Source organism: Poromitra crassiceps, assembly GCF_964638095.1.
Source record: "Poromitra crassiceps genome assembly, chromosome: 4".
In the NCBI taxonomy this organism is placed as follows: domain Eukaryota; kingdom Metazoa; phylum Chordata; class Actinopteri; order Beryciformes; family Melamphaidae; genus Poromitra; species Poromitra crassiceps.
This window is the reverse complement of record NC_139626.1, coordinates 61095347-61119353: the sequence shown is the minus strand read 5'-3', so window position 1 is coordinate 61119353 and position 24007 is coordinate 61095347. Positions and strand designations below refer to the sequence as shown.

At 43.4% G+C, this 24007-nt stretch overlaps 1 protein-coding gene across 1 annotated transcript in view; it reads left to right on the top strand.

The window, feature by feature from the left end:
* Nucleotides 1-24007, top strand: part of pus10 (pseudouridine synthase 10) — a gene marked incomplete at its 3' end in the record, with an annotated part of 32421 nt that overhangs the window by 6513 nt on the left and 1901 nt on the right. Inside the window, exons 5-11 of the mRNA XM_083636011.1 lie at nucleotides 6053-6087; nucleotides 6200-6314; nucleotides 6501-6562; nucleotides 10863-10908; nucleotides 13655-13719; nucleotides 13812-13897; nucleotides 16732-16857. Coding sequence (XP_083492137.1) covers nucleotides 6053-6087; nucleotides 6200-6314; nucleotides 6501-6562; nucleotides 10863-10908; nucleotides 13655-13719; nucleotides 13812-13897; nucleotides 16732-16857 — 535 coding nt within the window. The remainder of the gene's footprint in view (nucleotides 1-6052; nucleotides 6088-6199; nucleotides 6315-6500; nucleotides 6563-10862; nucleotides 10909-13654; nucleotides 13720-13811; nucleotides 13898-16731; nucleotides 16858-24007) is intronic.

The window sequence follows — 24007 nt, the reverse complement described above, 5'->3', positions numbered from 1 at the left end:
TACAGTCTACTTACAGTCCACCTTAACTGGATGTGCGTGTGGACTACTGTACTTTAGAGCTGTCACGATTCCTCGAGTACCTCGAATAACTCGAATAATTAAATTGATCGAGGCCAAAATGATTCGCCTCGACACGCATCTGAGTAATAGAAGAGAGTGGGTAAAATAGAAATTCCGACGGAACCTTAAGGCAACACGTGAGAGCGCGTTACGTCAGTCCGTCACTCTACCTGAAACGTCAACAAACGGGAGCAGCCGAAAATGTGGCTACACTTTCCCAAGATAGACTCAGACAACACTGGTTGCAACATTTGTGATGTGAATTGCAAAGCTGGCCAGGGAAACACGTCAAACTTGAGGAAGCATGGTCAAACACAAGATATATTTACAGTAGCTAAATGCTGAAGACTGTAACGTATTACTAGATAGGCTGAGGGTGAATGAAGCAGGCAGCGCACCGCAGCTAATGTTAGCAGCACCTCCACCGCCTTGAGCTGTAACGTTGAGAGAGGCATCGACTACAACATCAGATAACGTTATTTAATTAGCTAGCGTTAGCTGGATAAGTTGTTTCACTGCAGTTGTAGTTGTTAGATAACGGGGCTTTTCACTGTCTTCACAACGACTGCAAAACAGAGATCGCTAACGTTAACGTTAGCGTTAACGCTAACGTTGCTGCAGTAATTGTCAAGGGTTCAACATAACGTATTTCCTCAGCCTGTATAGTAGCTATCAACATGAAATAAAAAGCATTTGACAGCTTAAACCCGTGGCTTTTTATTTGGAAGGGTTACATTTGCCGTAATCTTTATTAACATGTCTTAAAATGCATTAGAATCTTTTTATTTTTTGGGGTTAAAGATTTTTAAGATTTTTTTTAATGAACATTAGAGCAAATATAATACGAAAAGCCAAAGGGTTAAGCTCTCAAATGCTTTTTATTTTTATGTTTCTATGTACTACAGAGCCTGAGATATGAAGGCTTTAGTGAATACCGACCGCTCTCTCTGAGAAGTTTGGACCGTTTTCTGTGAGAAATACAAAGCTCAACCTAACATTAACGTTAGCGGCTAATTTAACAGCGTTTTGTGTGTGTGTGTGTGTGTGTGTGTGTGTGTGTGTGTGTGTGTGTGTGTGTGTGTGTGTGTGTGTGTGATCACACTAGCCTGTTGGTGTGTGAGAGAGAAAGAGAGAGTGAGTATGTGTGAGAGAGAAAGAGTGTGTGTGTCATGCAGCTGTAAGGTAAATGAAGGATGTAAACTAGCTAGTAAGCCATTCATTCATATTATTTAACAGTTGCTGTACACTGGAAGAACTCAAACGTCAGGTTGAAAAGATGAATGGTGCCACTGCCAGTTCTATGCAATTTAAAAATCAAAATGTTGTTTTTTCTAAGAAAGAAACTAATGTAGTTGTTTATTTGAAGAGATTTATCTTATTTTTTGGTGTATATTTACGATAAGCCTTTGAAAACACAAAAAAGGGTTCTTATCCGATTACTCGATTAATCGATGGATTATTCGGTAGAATACTCGATTACTAAAAGAATCGATAGTTGCAGCTCTACTGTACTTAGGTAGTTTTTGAACAATGCAACCTCGCTTACACAAAACATCTTGTGCAGCCCTGAGCCCATTCAGTAACTGGGGAATTTGTAAATTACTGTTATGACAAAACCGTTACTGTTAAAACAAAATGAAAATATGCTACCGTTTGTTACTGCTGGCCTTGGAACTAAAGTTTATAGTAGCCCGGTGGCCTGGCATGGCCTGCAATTTTTTTTTTTGCAATATCGATACAATATCGTCAGGCAAAATATCGCGATACTATGGTGTATCGATTTTCCCCCCCACCCCTAATGCCTAGTACCCCCTCACTCATGCAAGTTGATTATTTTCCTCAATTTGTTCCATTAAGCTCATATTAAACTGTAGGCGTCTCCATCTGATTAGTAAATAGATATCATTTGAATGACTCCCCTTTAATACAATTCTGACAGTTTTCAATTGGAAAAAGTTGTCAGTTTGACCAAGATGGGCCTATGAAATTATTTGGAATATATTTTCTTTAAATCATTTTGGAAATAAATTGTAATCTCTAATCTTTCCAAGTACCCCCTGCAAGTTGCTCCAGTAGCGCTAGCCTAGGGGTACATGTACCCCTGGTTGGGAATCACTGCACATTGCCTGGTCAGTATGACTTTGTACAGTGTAATAATAGGCTCTTTCACACACAGATCTCGCAAAAATTGCCGGTTAGGAGTCCCGCAAAGCCAGCCGCCTCGCCACAGAAATTGCTTTCACACAGAGCCAAGCAGCACGGCCACATTCCCGTGCTGTGGTGTACTTTCAGGTGAAATCCCCTGCTCCCGGATTGAAAGGCGAGCGGAGGGATTTCCTGCTCCTCCTAGCCCAAATTAATATTTTCATAGGTTAGTGTAGCCTAGGCTACTGTATGATGAACGAATTCATTCAACAACAAGACTTCCCTCCTAGTCCGCTGAGCAGGGAGGATAGTGCACTCGCATGGTGGGCGGGCAGATCGATATGGTGTCCTACTAAAATTGGAACGATACATGACCGCCCGCATATCAAACAGCTGCAGTCTACATAACGTTCGTCGGGGGAATAGTATAGGCTATAAATGCACATGACTACTTAACGTTAGTAGTTTTTGTAAGGGAATGCACAGAGCTGATTTCGAGAGGGAATAACCTCAGACCAACTCGCCACAGACAGCTATAGCCCTCTGAAGCTTATTATTATATCCGTTAATTGTAGCCTACCTACTAATGTCAACATCGTTTGAGCATAAAGCCTAACCGCACGGAGCATTCCTCCTGGCGCCCCGGCAGTCATGATTGTATAGGCTACTTTTTTTACTTTCACTCCTGCACTTTCTTGATACATGAGGTGATTTCCCCTGTAATTTTTTTATGAATGAGCTGACCATTCGCACCTTTTCCGGCTCGCTGCGATGACGCTTTCAAATGGAGGCGGGTTGCCAGGTAACCCGGCGCTGTTACTACCTACCGTCGCGGGACAAAAGGCGTAAAACAATTGTCCACCAAAGCGCGTTCACGACTTTCACATCGGAGGCGCAAATCCTATTTTCCGTACATTTTTCGGCTTTCAAGGCCGGTGTGAAAGAGCCTACTGTTGACTAAAGAAGGATCTAGAACGGCACTCGGAGAGCGCAGACCCTCCGCCAAGGTTCCTGCTCTTATTGTTCTCGAGTCGGATCCACATCCGCTCCAAAATGTAACTGGTTCTTCCTTCCACTCTTCCACAAAGTTTCATGAAATCAGGCGAGTAGTTTTTCCATAATCCTGCTGACAAACATCACAGAAAACATTAACATATGGAGGTAAGAATGTATTAACTCGACTTATTAAAAAGTTATTAAAGCAACTACGAGCAGGATTTTCGATTGTTATTAAACAGTCTAAATTTAATATCGATGCCTCACATCTTACCTCTAATAGTAGATGAGACCAACGCCGAGTGAATCAGTGTGTGAGTGCTGTCTTGATGATTATAGTCTGTGTGCGGGCCGGGCAGATCAGGAAGTGAAACGAAACGGTTTACGGCAGCCACTTCGGCCATAACTACAAAATGACTTTCAAACAAACTGTTAGAATATAAAGAGAGATGCTCGTGAGAGTATAAAGCCCTTTGAAGTAGCGAGGAAAGCCGTCCTTCTTGTTTTGGGTCTGTTGCTACAGTAGGCAGAGCGAAACGGTTTACGGCCGTAGCAACAGACCCAAAACAGCTGTCCTCGCTACTTTCTGCTCTCGCGAACATCACTCGTTATATTCTAACTGTTTGTTTGAAAGTAATTTTGTGGTTTATGTATGGTAGGAATATTATATGAAAACTTCATCTTTGACATCACACCAAACATTACCGTTCGGTTCAATATGATGAACATTAATTAGATTATTTATCATGATTATGCTTATGTAAGCCATATCATATATATATATATATAATATGTATGTATGTATGTACATATATGTATGTATATATATACATACATATCGTCGCTGTCGTTCCAGGACCTCGAATCTCCAAAACAGCAACTTTTCAGGAAGTTAAAAAAACCTGTTTGCTCTTAAAATACTGAACCAAACGTTGTCAAAGTTGGCACATGTCTTAATTATAGTTAGTTTCCCGCTGAATGTGTCATTACTTTATTAATATCTTACCTGGATAAGCTCAAATGATGTTGTTTATATTATCAGTCCGAATTGGAAGCACTTTCTCCCGGCCAGTCAGGCGGGAGAGAGTCGTATGCTCATGCACGATTCCCCAAGCTCCGGGCCGCGGGGGCATGCGCAGCAGCAACAGCGTGCCCCTCGCCTCCATGCTCGCCTCTCATGGCCGAGGCGGGGGCTTTCGCATGGAGTGAGAAATAGTCTGACATAACGTAGCGTTAACGTTACTTTATTCTCGTCAGAAAAACACTCCGATTTGCATGTTAACACATTGAGTGCCAGCGACGCCATATGGCGTCATTAGAAATTTACCGTAGGCTGCCAGCGACGCCAAATGGCGTCAGTAACTCCAAATTGTTTTTTTGACGGGGGGGGTGTCGATCTAAGCTTCTTACATCGCCTCTTACAATATTGTAGCTATTGGAGGTCTATAACCTATTTTACAAACCCATTAGGTGGCGACAGCACTCTCCTGATAAGAGAAAGTGGAGCCAAACACACAGAAGAAGTCGCTGGGGAAAAAGGAAATCGCATCGCATCCGTCCGTATGCATCGACATGCATGAAGCCAAACGCCAGCTGTGCCCGCAGCAGCTGCATCCGCTGTCACAACTGAGCACCTCCGTGTCCGCTGCGACAGCACATCTGCATAATCAGCCTTATTATTCTCAACTGGAAGCATGGGAGCCCGTGACAAACACACGCGGAACCAAAAAGCTGGATGTCGCGCACCCTTCACTGTGTGTGCACAGCAAACTCAGCAGAGAGCCACCAGACACATAAGACACACCCAGGAGGAGGCGTGTGCAGTTGAGGGGGGGGGGGGGGGCACGCAGAGCACGCAGAGCAGCATACACTTCACCCAGACAGACCCAGACATCAGAAAATTAGCTTCAGAGTCAGTGATGTGCTTGAAATGTTTAATTTCACAAAAGGCTCATTATCTCAGCTCGTAGAAAAAAAGGGCTGTTTTTGGTTCAATCAAGCTATCTTCTCCGGCTCATAACTAAAGAACGGAAAATGGGATCAATAAACTTTTTTTTGCAGGTGATAGAAGAGAGTCTCATCGTTATTTGTGCGTGTTCAGTGTTTACATAGTAATTATTAAAGAAATTATATGACTGTTTTAAAATGCATTGCGGCCTATGTGGCACAGCAAGCAACCTTTTGCCCAAGGGCCGTGGCACTCAAAGTGTTAAAACAAGTTTGCAGCCTAGGAATAACTGGAAAACATTTGATTGATATATTAACGTCAGAGGAAGCCAGGATTTGTCAAAACGATATCAGAAATACACAGCACGTCTGCCGTGTGACTTTTCCGGGTTTACTGTCCTGCGTGGGGGGTACAGATGGAGGTAGGGGACGAATTTCGAGGTTTGACTGACAGATTGAGGGCGAATGGCGTTACGAGATTTACTCACAAGCTCGTTTTAATGCTTTTCCATTGGTTGCATGTGTTAAAAACCACACAGAGACGTGAAGGCTGACCAATGGCACTGATTTATGACAAAAAGTGAAAAAAGGGACATTCGAGGTCCTGGCACAACAGCGACGATATATACATACATATAGGAGGCCATTGCTTTGTATGTATACTGTATATATATATATATATATATATATATACATATATATATATATAGGAGGCCATTGCTTTGTATGTATACTGTATCTCTCTCTCTCTCTCTCTCTCTCTCTCTCTCTCTCTCTCTCTCTCTCTCTCTCTCTCTCTCTATATATATATTGAAAGGAATCCTTATGATTATCGTGATATTGATTTCAACCATATCATCCAGCCCTACATTGACTTGTATGTTCATGGCTTTTTGTCCCGCAGCACTCCTGCTGGCTCCATGTGAAGAAGGAAGTGAGGTAAAAGCTCTTTGACATGTTCGTTGACAGTTGATATGATGATGATGTCATCAGCTGATTTGATGACATCATCGGCTGACCGGTGTAATGTTGGCGGCTCGTTCTCCTCCAGAGAGAAGAGCATGGCTCTCGACAAGGACGATGTCATCCTGGTGAAGGAGGCCTTCAAGTGGGCCGTGCAGGGCCTGGTCACCAAGGAGCTGGGGGGCGTTGCCGTGGTTACCAGGGTACGTGACCCCACCACCTGGAGGAAATGAAGTCAGATCTTTGATAATTGGGTATTTTTATACAGTGATGTAGCCCAACATGCTTTACAAACATGCGTTCATAGACGTTTTATTTAGTAAAACAGATGAGTTCACAGACGACAGATACACTGACAGCCGGAGCTTCTGTGTGTTGTTGTGTTTCAGAGCGTGTTCGAGGTCGGCGTGGAGTTCACTCACCCGGAGACCGATGCCGACTGCCACTTCCTGTGAGTCCAGAGAGAGGAGGAGTCACACACAGAGATGACTGCCCAGGCTGCACTGACATCTACTGGTTAAAAGTGTGCTATTGCGGGATGATCTTGTTACCTGTGATATAAGCTTTGCAAACGGACTTCAGCCAATAACAACCTGTAACAAACGCTTTGCAAAAGGAGGTTCAGCCAATAACTACCTGTAACAAACGCTTTGCAAAAGGAGGTTCAGCCAATAACAACCTGTAACAAACGCTTTGCAAAAGGACGTTCAGCCAATAACAACCTGTAACAAACGCTTTGCAAAAGGATGTTCAGCCAATAACAACCTGTAACAAACGCTTTGCAAAAGGACGTTCAGCCAATAACAACCTGTAACAAACGCTTTGCAAAAGGACGTTCAGCCAATAACAACCTGTAACAAACGCTTTGCAAAAGGAGGTTCAGCCAATAACTACCTGTAACAAACGCTTTGCAAAAGGAGGTTCAGCCAATAACAACCTGTAACAAACGCTTTGCAAAAGGACGTTCAGCCAATAACAACCTGTAACAAACGCTTTGCAAAAGGACGTTCAGCCAATAACAACCTGTAACAAACGCTTTGCAAAAGGATGTTCAGCCAATAACAACCTGTAACAAACGCTTTGCAAAAGGACGTTCAGCCAATAACAACCTGTAACAAACGCTTTGCAAAAGGACGTTCAGCCAATAACAACCTGTAACAAACGCTTTGCAAAAGGACGTTCAGCCAATAACAACCTGTAACAAACGCTTTGCAAAAGGACGTTCAGCCAATAACAACCTGTAACAAACGCTTTGCAAAAGGACGTTCAGCCAATAACAACCTGTAACAAACGCTTTGCAAAAGGATGTTCAGCCAATAACAACCTGTAACAAACGCTTTGCAAAAGGACGTTCAGCCAATAACAACCTGTAACAAACGCTTTGCAAAAGGACGTTCAGCCAATAACAACCTGTAACAAACGCTTTGCAAAAGGACGTTCAGCCAATAACAACCTGTAACAAACGCTTTGCAAAAGGATGTTCAGCCAATAACAACCTGTAACAAACGCTTTGCAAAAGGACGTTCAGCCAATAACAACCTGTAACAAACACTTTGCAAAAGGACGTTCAGCCAATAACAACCTGTAACAAACGCTTTGCAAAAGGACGTTCAGCCAATAACAACCTGTAACAAACGCTTTGCAAAAGGATGTTCAGCCAATAACAACCTGTAACAAACGCTTTGCAAAAGGACGTTCAGCCAATAACAACCTGTAACAAACACTTTGCAAAAGGACGTTCAGCCAATAACAACCTGTAACAAACGCTTTGCAAAAGGACGTTCAGCCAATAACAACCTGTAACAAACGCTTTGCAAAAGGAGGTTCAGCCAATAACAACCTGTAACAAACGCTTTGCAAAAGGAAGTTCAGCCAATAACAACCTGTAACAAACGCTTTGCAAAAGGAGGTTCAGCCAATAACAACCTGTAACAAACGCTTTGCAAAAGGACATTCAGCCAATAACAACCTGTAACAAACGCTTTGCAAAAGGACGTTCAGCCAATAACAACCTGTAACAAACGCTTTGCAAAAGGAGGTTCAGCCAATAACAACCTGTAACAAACGCTTTGCAAAAGGAAGTTCAGCCAATAACAACCTGTAACAAACGCTTTGCAAAAGGACGTTCAGCCAATAACAACCTGTAACAAACGCTTTGCAAAAGGACGTTCAGCCAATAACAACCTGTAACAAACGCTTTGCAAAAGGACGTTCAGCCAATAACAACCTGTAACAAACACTTTGCAAAAGGACGTTCAGCCAATAACAACCTGTAACAAACGCTTTGCAAAAGGACGTTCAGCCAATAACAACCTGTAACAAACGCTTTGCAAAAGGAAGTTCAGCCAATAACAACCTGTAACAAACGCTTTGCAAAAGGACGTTCAGCCAATAACAACCTGTAACAAACGCTTTGCAAAAGGACGTTCAGCCAATAACAACCTGTAACAAACGCTTTGCAAAAGGACGTTCAGCCAATAACAACCTGTAACAAACGCTTTGCAAAAGGACGTTCAGCCAATAACAACCTGTAACAAACGCTTTGCAAAAGGACGTTCAGCGCACTACCGCTTCCTTTTCAACTCGGCTTGTTATGCCTCTGCCGGCGATAGCCAGGCCGGAGGCATTATGGATTTGGGTTGTCCGTCCGTCCGATGTTCATTAATGCAATATCTGAGGACGCCTTGATGGAATTTCTTTGAAATAGCCTCAAACGTCCACTTAGACTCAAGGATGAACTGATTAGATTTTGGTGGTCAAAGGTCAAAGTTCAAGGTCACTGTGACCTCACGAACCCCATTTCCAAGCTCTTTCACGTGATATCTCAGGGATGCCTTGACGGAATTTATTCCAATTTGGCTCAAACGTCGACTTGGACTCAAGCATGAACTAATTTGATTTTGGTGGTCAAAGTTCAAGGTTACTGTGACCTCACAACCGCTCATTTCAGGCTCGTTAACGTGATATCTCAGGAACGCCTTGACGGGATTTAATCTAATTTGCCTCAAACGTCCACTTGGACTCAAGGATGAACTGATTACATTTTGCTGGTCAAAGGTCAAGGTCACTGTGACCTCATGAACGCCATTTTCAAGCTTGGTTACACCATATCTCAGGAACGCCTTGATGGAATTTCTTTGAAATAGCCTCAAACGTCCACTTGGACTCAAGGATGAACTGATTACATTTTGCTGGTCAAAGGTTAAGGTCACTGTGACCTCACGGACGCCATTTTCAAGCTTGGTTACACCATATCTCAGTAACACTTGGATGGAATTTCTTCACATTTGGCTCAAACGTCAAAGTCTGGACAGACATGGATGTCGACTGCTCACTTGTTGGCGGAGGCATATATCTGCGGTGCGGTCGTTCTAGTTTGTTTGATGTTTTGAGGCAATTAACACGCCCCTTTTTTGCGGTGGTTTGACATGGATCAGCCTATAGAAGATTGCAACTGCAATAGCATGCTATTTTAATGAGCAGATGTCAGTCCAACCTGAGAAGTCATCTCTGTCTTTGGTTTCCTTTTAAGTTTTGGACACTTTATACACTTTGATCTTATCTGTATCTACTGTGGATTGTTGCACTCTGCTCTGCAGGAATATAGCTGATGCTCTTAACCAGAGTGAGTGCAACAGCAGAATAAGCTTCAGTTTCCAATCTGGGAACTCAGAGTCTATTTCGGCACATAAATAGACTCTGGGACAACCGTACTTTTTTTTTGAGGCTTCCTGTACAGCACACATGGGCAGCACACACAGTGCACCTGAACGCAACATGCAAGATACCCGCTGAATAAGTGTCCAAATGTTCATGTCATATTCTGGCCAATACTCCAATTCTGTTATAGCATATTTCAGTCTGGAATATGGAATATCTTTCAATAATCTTTATGACTAAAAGGCTACATTGAAGTAGAAATTTAAATAACTCAAATAACTCATTGGTTTTGGATTTATTTAGCTTCAAGACTGCATTTTTGTTCGTGTGACCCTCAACACAGGCTTTGATCATCCCGGGACACTTACTGATACTTATGCTTAAATTAACCCACTCATATTCTGATTTATTTCAAGAAAAACATTTCAGCTAGTGGAAATTCTAATTGGCTGGTAACTTTAAAATCTAGCAGCCATATTGGCAGGTGGTCGAAAAAGTTAATTTCAAGCCCTGAGAGCAGGTGGTGACATAGGAGTGAGTGAGAAAAGGATCAAATATTGGTGGTTAAGAAGACTGAATAATGACATCACAACTGTTAATTTAAAATTAGTTATTCCTCTAAACCTGGCTTCAAATGCACCAAATCTTTCGCGCTGGCGCCGTTCGGCCCTCAGCAAAACCTGGTAGCGAGGACATTTTTTGTGGCCCTCTCTATCATCAAAGTTGCCCATCCATGGCATGACAATATTTGTTCGGCCCACGGCAACAATCTGGGTTTCTCATGTGGCCCCCCATGCATATTTACTCCCAAATGCTAGTAAATATATATGAATTTTGACGTTTAGCAATAAGCATTCAAACTAAAAGCGATGTTTTTAAAAGGCACCGCTGCGCCGAAGTGGAAGTCCCGGGCGGTACTGTACAGGAAGCCTAAAAAAAATGTACGTGCCGAAATAGACTCTGTGTTCCCAGATTGTTCAGTTTCTGCATCACCAATACTAAAAGTAACCAAGGAGTAAGAAAGGTTAAGCACTGAACTTTCACCACATGTCAAATGTCTGGATGGTTAAATAATGTTATCCCTCCCACAGTGCTGGTGCCTGTCCTGACTGCTTCAGACCCACCAAGAACAAACAGGTGACGACTCAACCAAGTTAACTATGCATTTATTGATACCTTTGGAAATAGTTGAAATGATTGTTTTGGTTGCAATAATTAGAAAAGTCAAGTCTAGGTTTATTTAAGATTCAAGAATATTGAATCTTAAATAAACTTTGACTTGATTTATAGCACATTTACACAACCACGGTTGACCAAAGTGCTGAACAGCCAATCACAAATATCAAATAGACACATACAGTTAGTAAAAATAGGAATAATAAAGAGAACAATAAACAATAAAAGGCACAATAAAAAATAATGTCGTGGTGACAGGCTCATCTTGAATTGAACGCTAATGAGAACAGATGGGTCTCCAGCAGTGACTTAAAAATGTCAGGGGTCTGCACAGTTCTTATATGAACAGGTAGGCTGTTCCACAGTTTGGGTCTGCACAGTTCTTATATGAACAGGTAGGCTGTTCCACAGTTTGGGTCTGCACAGTTCTTATATGAACAGGTAGGCTGTTCCACAGTTTGGGTCTGCACAGTTCTTATATGAACAGGTAGGCTGTTCCACAGTTTGGGTCTGCACAGTTCTTATATGAACAGGTAGGCTGTTCCACAGTTTGGGTCTGCACAGTTCTTATATGAACAGGTAGGCTGTTCCACAGTTTGGGTCTGCACAGTTCTTATATGAACAGGTAGGCTGTTCCACAGTTTGGGTCTGCACAGTTCTTATATGAACAGGTAGGCTGTTCCACAGTTTGGGTCTGCACAGTTCTTATATGAACAGGTAGGCTGTTCCACAGTTTGGGTCTGCACAGTTCTTATATGAACAGGTAGGCTGTTCCACAGTTTGGGTCTGCACAGTTCTTAGATGAACAGGTAGGGTGTTCCACAGTTTGGGTCTGCACAGTTCTTAGATGAACAGGTAGGCTGTTCCACAGTTTGGGGGCTCGGTCACCTCTGTTTTGGAGCCTAGATCTCAGAACATCCAGGAACATCTGGTTAGTTGACCTCAGAGCTCTGGTTGGAGTATGATGGTGCAGGAGATCAGCAAGATAGGAAGGCGCCAGCAATCAACAAAATCTTACGATTGTAAGAGGCTAAAGGGCCAAGAGTATTGCTAACACAAGCTGGGTTTCCATCCAAATGTATCGCAACTTTTAATCCAATTTTCAGAAAGTCGGCAAAAGAAAATGCGAAATAATGCGCGTTTCCATCCACTGCTATTTTGTGAATTATAGAGCTGTCAATCACCTGGTGTTTGAGGCTGTCTGAGCTGCTGAGCAGCTGCTAGACCCGATATACAGCTCTGTTAAACACATCTAACGTTATTCATTTAAAGTTTCTTGATGATCTAGACAAAGGTACCATAACGCCATTTCTGGATTACCAGGTGCGACTCGGCAAGCATAACGTTATAATCCACGGAGCAGTTAGTAAGTGAATAGCCTACAATTTCATTCAATTCTAGAAGTGAGTCGCCTTAAAGTTAATATCCCAGTCTTCTTCTGTTTACCACTGCGGGTATTCTGCTGCGTATTTAACATTATGTACCGTGTGTAGCCCTATTGTGTGTAGGCTACACATCATGTCATGTTTTGCAGTGATCAAGGCAAACTGTGTTGTTTTTGAATGGAGAGACAACGGAATATCGCTTAATCTGTTTCCACTGCACGTTTTGCATTTTCTTTTTATCGATACACCCGACTTTTCCGCCTCCCTCAAGCGTGACATTTTTTTTGTGATATTTGGAGGTTTTTGTGAATTAGGCAGCGTTTCCACTCCGATTTTTTATGCGCAAATTGAAATTTCGCATAAAAACAGGTGGATGGAAACCCGACTACAGTCACTCATTATTATTCTGTTCTCTTCCTTTTCACAATGTATTGTTTTGGGACACAGAACTGCAATTCACAACCATATCCACAGTTTCAAAATGATTTATATCAAGTTCTTCTTCAAAAGTCCAACTAATGCTACTTATTCCTTTTTAAAATTACTTTCTACAAATGCTACTGTTTTTCCTTAAAAAAAGTCTTAGCGCCGGCGATTTCGCTCGAGCATAATTTGCGCTTTAGCTGACATAGAATGTTGCACAGTTAAAAGCGTCCGCTAAATGATGTAATGTCATTTCTCTAAAACAGAGGTTCTCAAATGTTTTTCAGCCAAGGACCCCTCCTTACCAGATAGAAAATATACCGGGGACCCCCTCATTCTGATTTGTGATTTTGGGCTAAGCTTAATAGTTTCCACGGTAACGTGCTTGACTTCTATTGATAGGTTTGTAATCCATGAACCATTTTAGATTTAAAGCATACAATATTTTCATTGAACTATGAAGCTTTTGCAAAAAAAAAAAAAAAAGTGTTTATTTTTATTTTCCTGAGCACTTTGCGGACCCCCTGGCAAAGTGCCACGGACCCCTGGGGGTCCCCGGACCCCCATTCAAGAACCACTGCTCTAAAATATAGAGGATTTGATCTGTAGAGGTGTGCGCTCTTTCACTGTCGCACAGGAAGTGACGCGTTTTATGTTTCCGGTTTGTTTGGAATCAACAGAAGAAGAAGAAGAAGAAGAAGAAGAGTGTAGTTGGCATGAGCAGTGATCGCCACCATGACTGAACAGACGGAGAGAAGACAATCCAAGCTCCGCCCACACTGTTTGATTGACAGCTGATTTGTGGGAAGAGCAGTGCAGAAAAGCGAGGATCTGTATGATTTCTACTTTTAATGCCCTGTCTGATGTCGCTCCCTGCTGTCTCATGTCGCCCCCTGCAGTCGGTGTTCACCAAGATGGCGGTGGTCAAAGCTCTGGAGAAAATATCTGACGGCACATTTCTGAAGTAAGCTTGGCCTTCAGCTCTCAGTTCTGCGTGTGGCTCAGAAAAGTGCTGTATGAAATGATTGTTGTTGTGATTTTTGTGTTTTTCTTTAGACACTACCCGTGTCCACCGACGCGTCCTGCCTCCAGCTGCAGCACACAGGACACCCAGTGTCTCCATCTGTCTGTGTTTGTGGCAGGTAGGAAAGAAAACCCTTTTCATGATACAGTTTGAACGTGCAGTTAAAGGCCCATTCTGTTGTTTTTTCTATTTGGGGAAACTGCATCCCCGACACACTCACACTCACATTCACATATCAGCCTTATTTAGCAGTTTCTGCTTCCTACTCTGTACTCTGCTAACCTTTTATGCAGTGTTTATACAACTGATTCACCGGTGGAAAATATCCAAATATCCCCAACTGTTCTTGTCTCGACTTGTTTTAGGAGAGAAGAAGGCTTTCTCCTCTCTCCTTCCTGTTCTCAGCTCTGCTCCTTTTTATTTTGAAAAGCCAGCTGCACTCTCCTTCCTGTTCTCAGCTCTGCTCCTTCTTATTTTGAAAAGCCAGCTGCACTCTCCTTCCTGTTCTCAGCTCTGCTCCTTCTTATTTTGAAAAGCCAGCTGCACTCTCCTTCCTGTTCTCAGCTCTGCTCCTTCTTATTTTGAAAAGCCAGCTGCACTCTCCTTCCTGTTCCCAGCTCTGCTCCTTCTTATTTTGAAAAGCCAGCTGCACTCTCCTTCCTGTTCTCAGCTCTGCTCCTTCTTATTTTGAAAAGCCAGCTGCACTCTCCTTCCTGTTCTCAGCTCTGATCCTTCTTATTTTGAAAAGCCAGCTGCTCTCTCCTTCCTGTTCTCAGCTCTGCTCCTTCTTATTTTGAAAAGCTAGCTGCACTCTCCTTCCTGTTCTCAGCTCTGATCCTTCTTATTTTGAAAAGCCAGCTGCTCTCTCCTTCCTGTTCTCAGCTCTGATCCTTCTTATTTTGAAAAGCCAGCTGCACTCTCCTTCCTGTTCTCAGCTCTGCTCCTTCTTATTTTGAAAAGCCAGCTGCTCTCTCCTTCCTGTTCTCAGCTCTGCTCCTTCTTATTTTGAAAAGCCAGCTGCATTCTCCTTCCTGTTCTCAGCTCTGCTCCTTTTTATTTTGAAAAGCCAGCTGCATTCTCCTTCCTGTTCTCAGCTCTGCTCCTTCTTATTTTGAAAAGCCAGCTGCTCTCTCCTTCCTGTTCTCAGCTCTGCTCCTTTTTATTTTGAAAAGCCAGCTGCTCTCTCCTTCCTGTTCTCAGCTCTGCTCCTTCTTATTTTGAAAAGCCAGCTGCATTCTCCTTCTTGTTCTCAGCTCTGCTCCTTTTTATTTTGAAAAGCCAGCTGCTCTCTCCTTCCTGTTCTCAGCTCTGCTCCTTCTTATTTTGAAAAGCCAGCTGCTTTCCTTTACTTGTTTTGTTAGAAAACCTCAAGGACCTTCACTCGTCGTCAGTCCATCAGTCAGTCCTGTCCTCCCTTGTCCCCTCCCTCTCTGTCCACCCCCATCTCTCTGTCCCCTCACTCGCTCTCTGTCCCGTCTCTCTCTCTGTCCCCTCCCCCTCTGTCCCCTCTCTCTCTGTCCCCTCCCCCTCTGTCCCCTCTCTCTCTGTCCCGTCTCTCTCTCTGTCCCCTCCCCCTCTGTCCCCTCTCTCTCTGTCCCCTCGCCCTCTGTCCCCTCTCTCTCTGTCCCCTCCCCCTCTGTCCCCTCTCTCTCTGTCCCCTCCCCCTCTGTCCCATCTCTCTCTGTCCTGTCTCTCTCTCTCTGTCCCCTCCCCCTCTGTCCCCTCTCTCTCTGTCCCCTCTCTCTCTGTCCTGTCTCTCTCTCTGTCCCCTCCCCCTCTGTCCCATCTCTCTCTGTCCCCTCCCCCTCTGTCCCCTCTCTCTCTGTCCCCTCCCCCTCTGTCCCCTCTCTCTCTGTCCCGTCTCTCTCTCTGTCCTCTCCCCCTCTGTCCCCTCTCTCTCTGTCCCCTCTCTCTCTGTCCCCTCCCCCTCTGTCCCCTCTCTCTCTGTCCCGTCTCTCTCTCTGTCCCCTCCCCCTCTGTCCCCTCTCTCTCTGTCCCCTCTCTCTCTGGCCCGTCTCTCTCTCTGTCCCCTCCCCCTCTGTCCCATCTCTCTCTGTCCCCTCCCTCTCTGTCCCGTCTCTCTCTCTGTCCCCTCCCCCTCTGTCCCCTCTCTCTCTGTCCCATCTCTCTCTGTCCCCTCCCCCTCTGTCCCATCTCTCTCTGTCCCCTCCCTCTCTGTCCCGTCTCTCTCTCTGTCCCCTCCCCCTCTGTCCCCTCTCTCTCTGTCCCATCTCTCTCTGTCCCCTCCCTCTCTGTCCCATCTCTCTCTGTCCCCTCCCTCTCTGTCCCATCTCTCTCTGTCCCCTCCCTCTCTGTCCCGTCTCTCTCTCTGTCCCATCTCTCTCTGTCCCCTCCCTCTCTGTCCCATCTCTCTCTGTCCCCTCCCTCTCTGTCCCGTCTCTCTCTCTGTCCCCTCTCTCTCTGTCCCATCTCTCTCTGTCCCCTCCCTCTCTGTCCCGTCTCTCTCTCTGTCCCCTCCCCCTCTGTCCCGTCTCTCTCTGTCCCGTCTCTCTCTCTGTCCCCTCCCCCTCTGTCCCGTCTCTCTCTGTCCCCTCCCTCTCTGTCTGTCCCCCTCTCTCTCTGTCCCGTCTCTCTCTCTGTCCACCCCCCTCTCTCTCTGTCCCCTCACTCGCTGTCTGTCCCCCTCTCTCTCTGTCCCCTCCCCCTCTGTCCCATCTCTCTCTGTCCCCTCCCCCTCTGTCCCCTCTTTCTCTGTCCCGTCTCTCTCTCTGTCCCCTCCCTCTCTGTCCCGTCTCTCTCTCTGTCCCCTCCCCCTCTGTCCTGTCTCTCTCTGTCCCCTCCCCCTCTGTCCCGTCTCTCTCTCTGTCCCCTCCCCCTCTGTCCCCTCCCTCTCTGTCCCGTCTCTCTCTCTCTGTCCCGTCTCTCTCTCTGTCCCGTCTCTCTCTGTCCCGTCTCTCTCTCTCTGTCCCCTCCCCGCTCTCTGATGTTTAGGACGGTACAACAAGTTCTGCCGCAGCCTGCCTCAGACGCCCTGGGTGATTGAAGGTGAGAGGAGGATGGAGTCGTCTGTGGAGGAGCTGATCGCAGCGCCCATCCTGTCTTCTTTCAGGGCCCACGGTGAGCCCTCGCCGCTCTGTCATGGTGGAACCCCTATAGACGCTTTTAACTTGACAACATAAACATCCTAAATGAACGCTAGCTTTACTTCCTGTTACAGTGACAGGAAATAAGCTAGATTTGAAATGAAGCAATAAGCCCCAAGAGGCCACGGTTTACAGTGATTTTACAACAGTTAAGAGAGGTTTAGGGCATGCTGTGACATAAATCATTTATTTGCCAATAATTTACTCCACATCGCGGCACCGACCCCCATTTGATGAGATTTTGTCCCTCTGACCTAAATATGTTCATATTTTTAACGTTGGATTAGAATTTAGTCCAGAATCTATGTCTGTATCGTAGGTAGAGAGATAACAGAAGTCCATGTCTGTATCGTAGGTAGAGAGATAACAGAAGTCCATGTCTGTATCGTAGGTAGAGAGATAACAGAAGTCCATGTCTGTATCGTAGGTAGAGAGATAACAGAAGTCCATGTCTGTATCGTAGGTAGAGAGATAACAGAACTCCATGTCTGTTAGGGCTGTCACTTTTTATTCGAAATTCGAATTCAACTTCGAATGTGGGGGAGGAGGGCATGTTCGAATGTATAATTGACCTGTTCGATTTTTTTTTTTTATTTATTATTTTTTTTTTATTAACACGTTCAGTGCCAGCGACGCCATATGGCGTCATTAGAAATTTACCGTACAGTGCCAGCGACGCCAAATGGCGTCATAACTCCAAATTGTTTTTTTGACGGGGGGGTGTCGATCTAAGCTTCTTACGTCGCCTCTAACAATATTGTAGCTATTGGAGGTCGATAACCTATTTTACAAACCCATTAGGTGGCGACAGCACTCTCCTGATCAGAGAAAAAGGAGCCAAACACACAGAAATAGTCACTGGGAAAAAGGAGGAAATCGCATCGCATCCGTCCGTATGCATCGACGTGCAGAAGCACAACGAGCACAACGCCAGCTGTGCCCAGAGCAGCAGCATCCGCTGTCACAACTGAGCACCTTCATGTACGCTGCAAACAGCACATTCACATAATCAGCATTATTATTCCGAACTGGAAGCATGCCAGCCCGTGACAAACACACGCGGAACCAAAAAGCTGAATATCGCGCACCATTCACTGTGTGTGCGCAGCAAACTCAGCAGAGACTGAGAGCCACCAGACACATAAGACACACCCAGGAGGCGTGTGCAGTTGAGGGGGGGGGGGGGGGGGGGAGCACGGAGAGCAGCAGAGCAGCATACACTTCACCCAGACAGACCCAGACATCAGAAAATTAGCTTCAGAGTCAGAGATGTGCTTGAAATGTTTAATTTCACAAAAGGCTCGTTATCTCAGCTCGTAGAAAAAAAGGTATGTTTTTCGTTCAATCAGGCTATCTTCTCCGGCTCATAACTAAAGAACGGAAAATGGGATCAATAAACTTTTTTTTGCAGGTGATAGAAGAGAGTCTCATCGTTATTTGTGCGTGTTCAGTGTTTACATAGTAATTATTAAAAAAATTATATGACTGTTTTAAAATGCATTGCGGCCTATGTGGCACAGCAAGCAACCTTTTGCCCAAGGGCCGTGGCACTGAAAGTGTTAACACTTTGAGTGCCACGGCCTTTAGTTATGAGCCGGAGAAGATAGCTTGATTTGACCAAAAACAGCCACTTTTTTTCTAGAACCTGAGATATTCAGCCTTTTGTGAAAGGAAGCATTTCAAGCACATCATTGACTCATTGCTAATATTTTCTGATGTAATGACACCTCAAAAATAATTTCCTTCAATAAAAGAGTGAAAACAAAGGAATTTTGTTTGGCCAAATAATATTTTTTAGCTGCAACCAGCAGCGCTGGCCCCTGCGTGCGCTGCTGGTTGCAGCTTCTTGCTGTTCTTGATTTACTGCTGGTGGGCATCAGATATTCTAGCTTGCGTTTGCTAATCCTGTCCTGCTGTCTGGGTGTTGTATGCTGCTCTGCGTGCTCTGCGTGCCCCCCCCCCCTTCCCCCCCCCACCCCCTCAACTGCACACTCCTCCTTCTGGGAGTGTCTCTGGGGCTTTCTGCTGCCTGCGTTTGCTCTGCACTGACAAGTCCGCTACATCCAGCTTTTTTACAACCGCGTGTATTTGTCACCAGCTCCCATGCTTCCAGTTGAGAATAAAAACAACTCCACGGCTGATCATGCGAATGGGCTGTTGCAGCGGACACGGAGGTGCTCAATTGTGAGAGCAGATTGGCTGCTGCAGGGGCACAGCTAACGTTATGCTTCAATGAAGCAGCTGCATACGGACGGATGCGATGCGATTTCCTTTTCCCCAACGACTTCTTCTGTGTGTTTTACTCCACTTTCTCTCATCTGGAGTGCGCTGTCGCCACCTAAGGGTTCTGTAAAATAGGTTAGACACATTCAATAGCTCTCATATTGTAAGAGGCGATGTAAGAGGCATAGATCGACACCCCCCCGTCAAAAAAACAATTTCGAGTTATTGACGCCATTTGGCGTCGCTGGCAGCCTACGGTAAATTTCTAATGACGCCATATGGCGTCGCTGGCACTCAATGTGTTAACCAAAATTAACCAACTGCTGCTTGCTGGTAATGTTAATCCCATGTCAGAAAAAGTCTCCAGATTTGTCGCGTTAGTCTCTAATGAGAAAGATTGTCTCCAGGGTCTGAAAAGTTGTCTCGAGTTGGATCCAGCCAAGTTTGTGAGGCAGTGTTGTGACTGTGAGCGTCCAAGCTAACACGTCGGGTCGATGCCTATTGCCTGGTGGCCTGGCCTGCAATTTTTTTTTTTTTTTTTTTAATTAACCAATTCGAATTCGAACGATTTGCGGGCAATTAAAGTTCGTTCGAACTTTATTTTGGGAAAAAGTGACAGCCCTAATGTCTGTATCGTAGGTAGAGAGATAACATGTCTGTATCGTAGGTAGAGAGATAACATAGAAACTATGATCAAAATAGTCTTTTCTTCTCCGTCCTCAAATTCTCTTAACGTCTTCTAAATAATGCTGAAGTTGAACAACTCATCAATTTGACTGGGGGACCCCCATGGAACCCTCTTAAGGACCCCTGCTGGTCCACGGACTCTACGTTGAGAACCACTGCAATAGAGGCTGTGCAGTGAAGTCACAGATTAGAGCAACCAGGGAGCTCCAGTGGAGAACTGGCTATGTGGAAATAATGTCTACATATAGACCGGTTTTAACTTGACCAAAAAAAAAAAAACATTTTAAATTTAACCCCAGCTCACTTCCTGTTGCACTGTTTGCTAGTACAGGACATGGGACTGACAATTCAGTGAACACAGTCTATATAAGAATGAGCTAATCCATTCAGTCAACACAGTCTATATAAGAATGAGCTAATCCATTCAGTCAACACAGTCTATATAAGAATGAGCTATTCCATTCAGTCAACACAGTCTATATAAGAATGAGCTAATCCATTCAGTGAACACAGTCTATATAAGAAAGAGCTAATCCATTCAGTGAACACAGTCTATATAAGAATGAGCTAATCCATTCAGTCAACACAGTCTATATAAGAATGAGCTAATCCATTCAGTCAACACAGTCTATATAAGAAAGAGCTAATCCATTCAGTCAACACAGTCTATATAAGAATGAGCTAATCCATTCAGTCAACACAGTCTATATAAGAAAGAGCTAATCCATTCAGTGAACACAGTCTATATAAGAATGAGCTAATCCATTCAGTGAACAAAGTCTATATAAGAATGAGCTAATCCATTCAGTCAACACAGTCTATATAAGAATGAGCTAATCCATTCAGTCAACACAGTCTATATAAGAATGAGCTAATCCATTCAGTGAACACAGTCTATATAAGAATGAGCTAATCCATTCAGTCAACACAGTCTATATAAGAATGAGCTAATCAATTCAGTCAACACAGTCTATATAAGAAAGAGCTAATCCATTCAGTGAACACAGTCTATATAAGAATGAGCTAATCCATTCAGTCAACACAGTCTATATAAGAAAGAGCTAATCCATTCAGTGAACAAAGTCTATATAAGAATGAGCTAATCCATTCAGTGAACACAGTCTATATAAGAATGAGCTAATCCATTCAGTGAACACAGTCTATATAAGAATGAGCTAATCCATTCAGTGAACACAGTCTATATAAGAATGAGCTAATCAATTCAGTCAACACAGTCTATATAAGAAAGAGCTAATCCATTCAGTGAACACAGTCTATATAAGAATGAGCTAATCAATTCAGTGAACACAGTCTATATAAGAATGAGCTAATCCATTCAGTCAACACAGTCTATATAAGAATGAGCTAATCCATTCAGTCAACACAGTCTATATAAGAAAGAGCTAATCCATTCAGTGAACACAGTCTATATAAGAATGAGCTAATCCATTCAGTCAACACAGTCTATATAAGAAAGAGCTAATCCATTCAGTGAACACAGTCTATATAAGAATGAGCTAATCAATTCAGTCAACACAGTCTATATAAGAAAGAGCTAATCCATTCAGTCAACACAGTCTATATAAGAATGAGCTAATCCATTCAGCCAACACAGTCTATATAAGAATGAGCTAATCCATTCAGTCAACACAGTCTATATAAGAATGAGCTAATCCATTCAGTCAACACAGTCTATCTAAGAATGAGCTAATCCATTCAGTCAACACAGTCTATATAAGAAAGAGCTAATCCATTCAGTGAACACAGTCTATATAAGAATGAGCTAATCCATTCAGTCAACACAGTCTATATAAGAATGAGCTAATCAATTCAGTCAACACAGTCTATATAAGAAAGAGCTAATCCATTCAGTGAACACAGTCTATATAAGAATGAGCTAATCCATTCAGTCAACACAGTCTATATAAGAAAGAGCTAATCCATTCAGTGAACACAGTCTATATAAGAATGAGCTAATCCATTCAGTGAACACAGTCTATATAAGAATGAGCTAATCCATTCAGTCAACACAGTCTATATAAGAAAGAGCTAATCCATTCAGTGAACACAGTCTATATAAGAATGAGCTAATCCATTCAGTGAACACATTCTATATAAGAATGAGCTAATCCATTCAGTCAACACAGTCTATATAAGAATGAGCTAATCCATTCAGTCAACACAGTCTATATAAGAATGAGCTAATCCATTCAGTCAACACAGTCTATATAAGAATGAGCTAATCCATTCAGTCAACACAGTCTATATAAGAAAGAGCTAATCCATTCAGTGAACACAGTCTATATAAGAATGAGCTAATCCATTCAGTGAACACAGTCTATATAAGAATGAGCTAATCCATTCAGTCAACACAGTCTATATAAGAATGAGCTAATCCATTCAGTCAACACAGTCTATATAAGAATGAGCTAATCCATTCAGTCAACACAGTCTATATAAGAATGAGCTAATCCATTCAGTCAACACAGTCTATATAAGAATGAGCTAATCCATTCAGTCAACACAGTCTATATAAGAATTAGCTAATCCATTCAGTCAACACAGTCTATATAAGAATGAGCTAATCCATACCCTGGGATGTGACACAGTCTATATAAGAATGAGCTAATCCATTCAGTCAACACAGTCTATATAAGAATGAGCTAATCCATTCAGTCAACACAGTCTATATAAGAATGAGCTAATCCATACCCTGGGATGTGACACAGTCTATATAAGAATGAGCTAATCCATACCCTGGGATGTGACACAGTCTATATAAGAATGAGCTAATCCATTCAGTCAACACAGTCTATATAAGAATGAGCTAATCCATTCAGTCAACACAGTCTATATAAGAATGAGCTAATCCATACCCTGGGATGTGACACAGTCTATATAAGAATGAGCTAATCCATTCAGTCAACACAGTCTATATAAGAATGAGCTAATCCATTCAGTCAACACAGTCTATATAAGAATGAGCTAATCCATACCCTGGGATGTGACACAGTCTATATAAGAATGAGCTAATCCATACCCTGGGATGTGACACAGTCTATATAAGAATGAGCTAATCCATACCCTGGGATGTGACACAGTCTATATAAGAATGAGCTAATCCATACCCTGGGATGTGACACAGTCTATATAAGAATGAGCTAATCCATACCCTGGGATGTGACACAGTCTATATAAGAATGAGCTAATCCATACCCTGGGATGTGACACAGTCTATATAAGAATGAGCTAATCCATACCCTGGGATGTGACACAGTCTATATAAGAATGAGCTAATCCATACCCTGGGATGTGACACAGTCTATATAAGAATGAGCTAATCCATACCCTGGGATGTGACACAGTCTATATAAGAATGAGCTAATCCATACCCTGGGATGTGACACAGTCTATATAAGAATGAGCTAATCCATACCCTGGGATGTGACACAGTCTATATAAGAATGAGCTAATCCATACCCTGGGATGTGACACAGTCTATATAAGAATGAGCTAATCCATTCCCTGGGATGTGACACAGTCTATATAAGAATGAGCTAATCCATACCCTGGGATGTGACACAGTCTATATAAGAATGAGCTAATCCATACCCTGGGATGTGACACAGTCTATATAAGAATGAGCTAATCCATACCCTGGGATGTGACACAGTCTATATAAGAATGAGCTAATCCATACCCTGGGATGTGACACAGTCTATATAAGAATGAGCTAATCCATACCCTGGGATGTGACACAGTCTATATAAGAATGAGCTAATCCATACCCTGGGATGTGACACAGTCTATATAAGAATGAGCTAATCCATACCCTGGGATGTGACACAGTCTATATAAGAATGAGCTAATCCATACCCTGGGATGTGACACAGTCTATATAAGAATGAGCTAATCCATACCCTGGGATGTGACACAGTCTATATAAGAATGAGCTAATCCATACCCTGGGATGTGACACAGTCTATATAAGAATGAGCTAATCCATACCCTGGGATGTGACACAGTCTATATAAGAATGAGCTAATCCATACCCTGGGATGTGACACACAGACTTACCAAAAGAAATGTTGGAAAATGGCTAAATCAGCCTCGCCACTTCCTGCCTGTGCCAATGCTCACTGCCCATGTGCAGCTTCAGATTGATTGGCCTGTTGGGGAGATAAATGGATTAGGATGGACAGACAGTAGGGCTG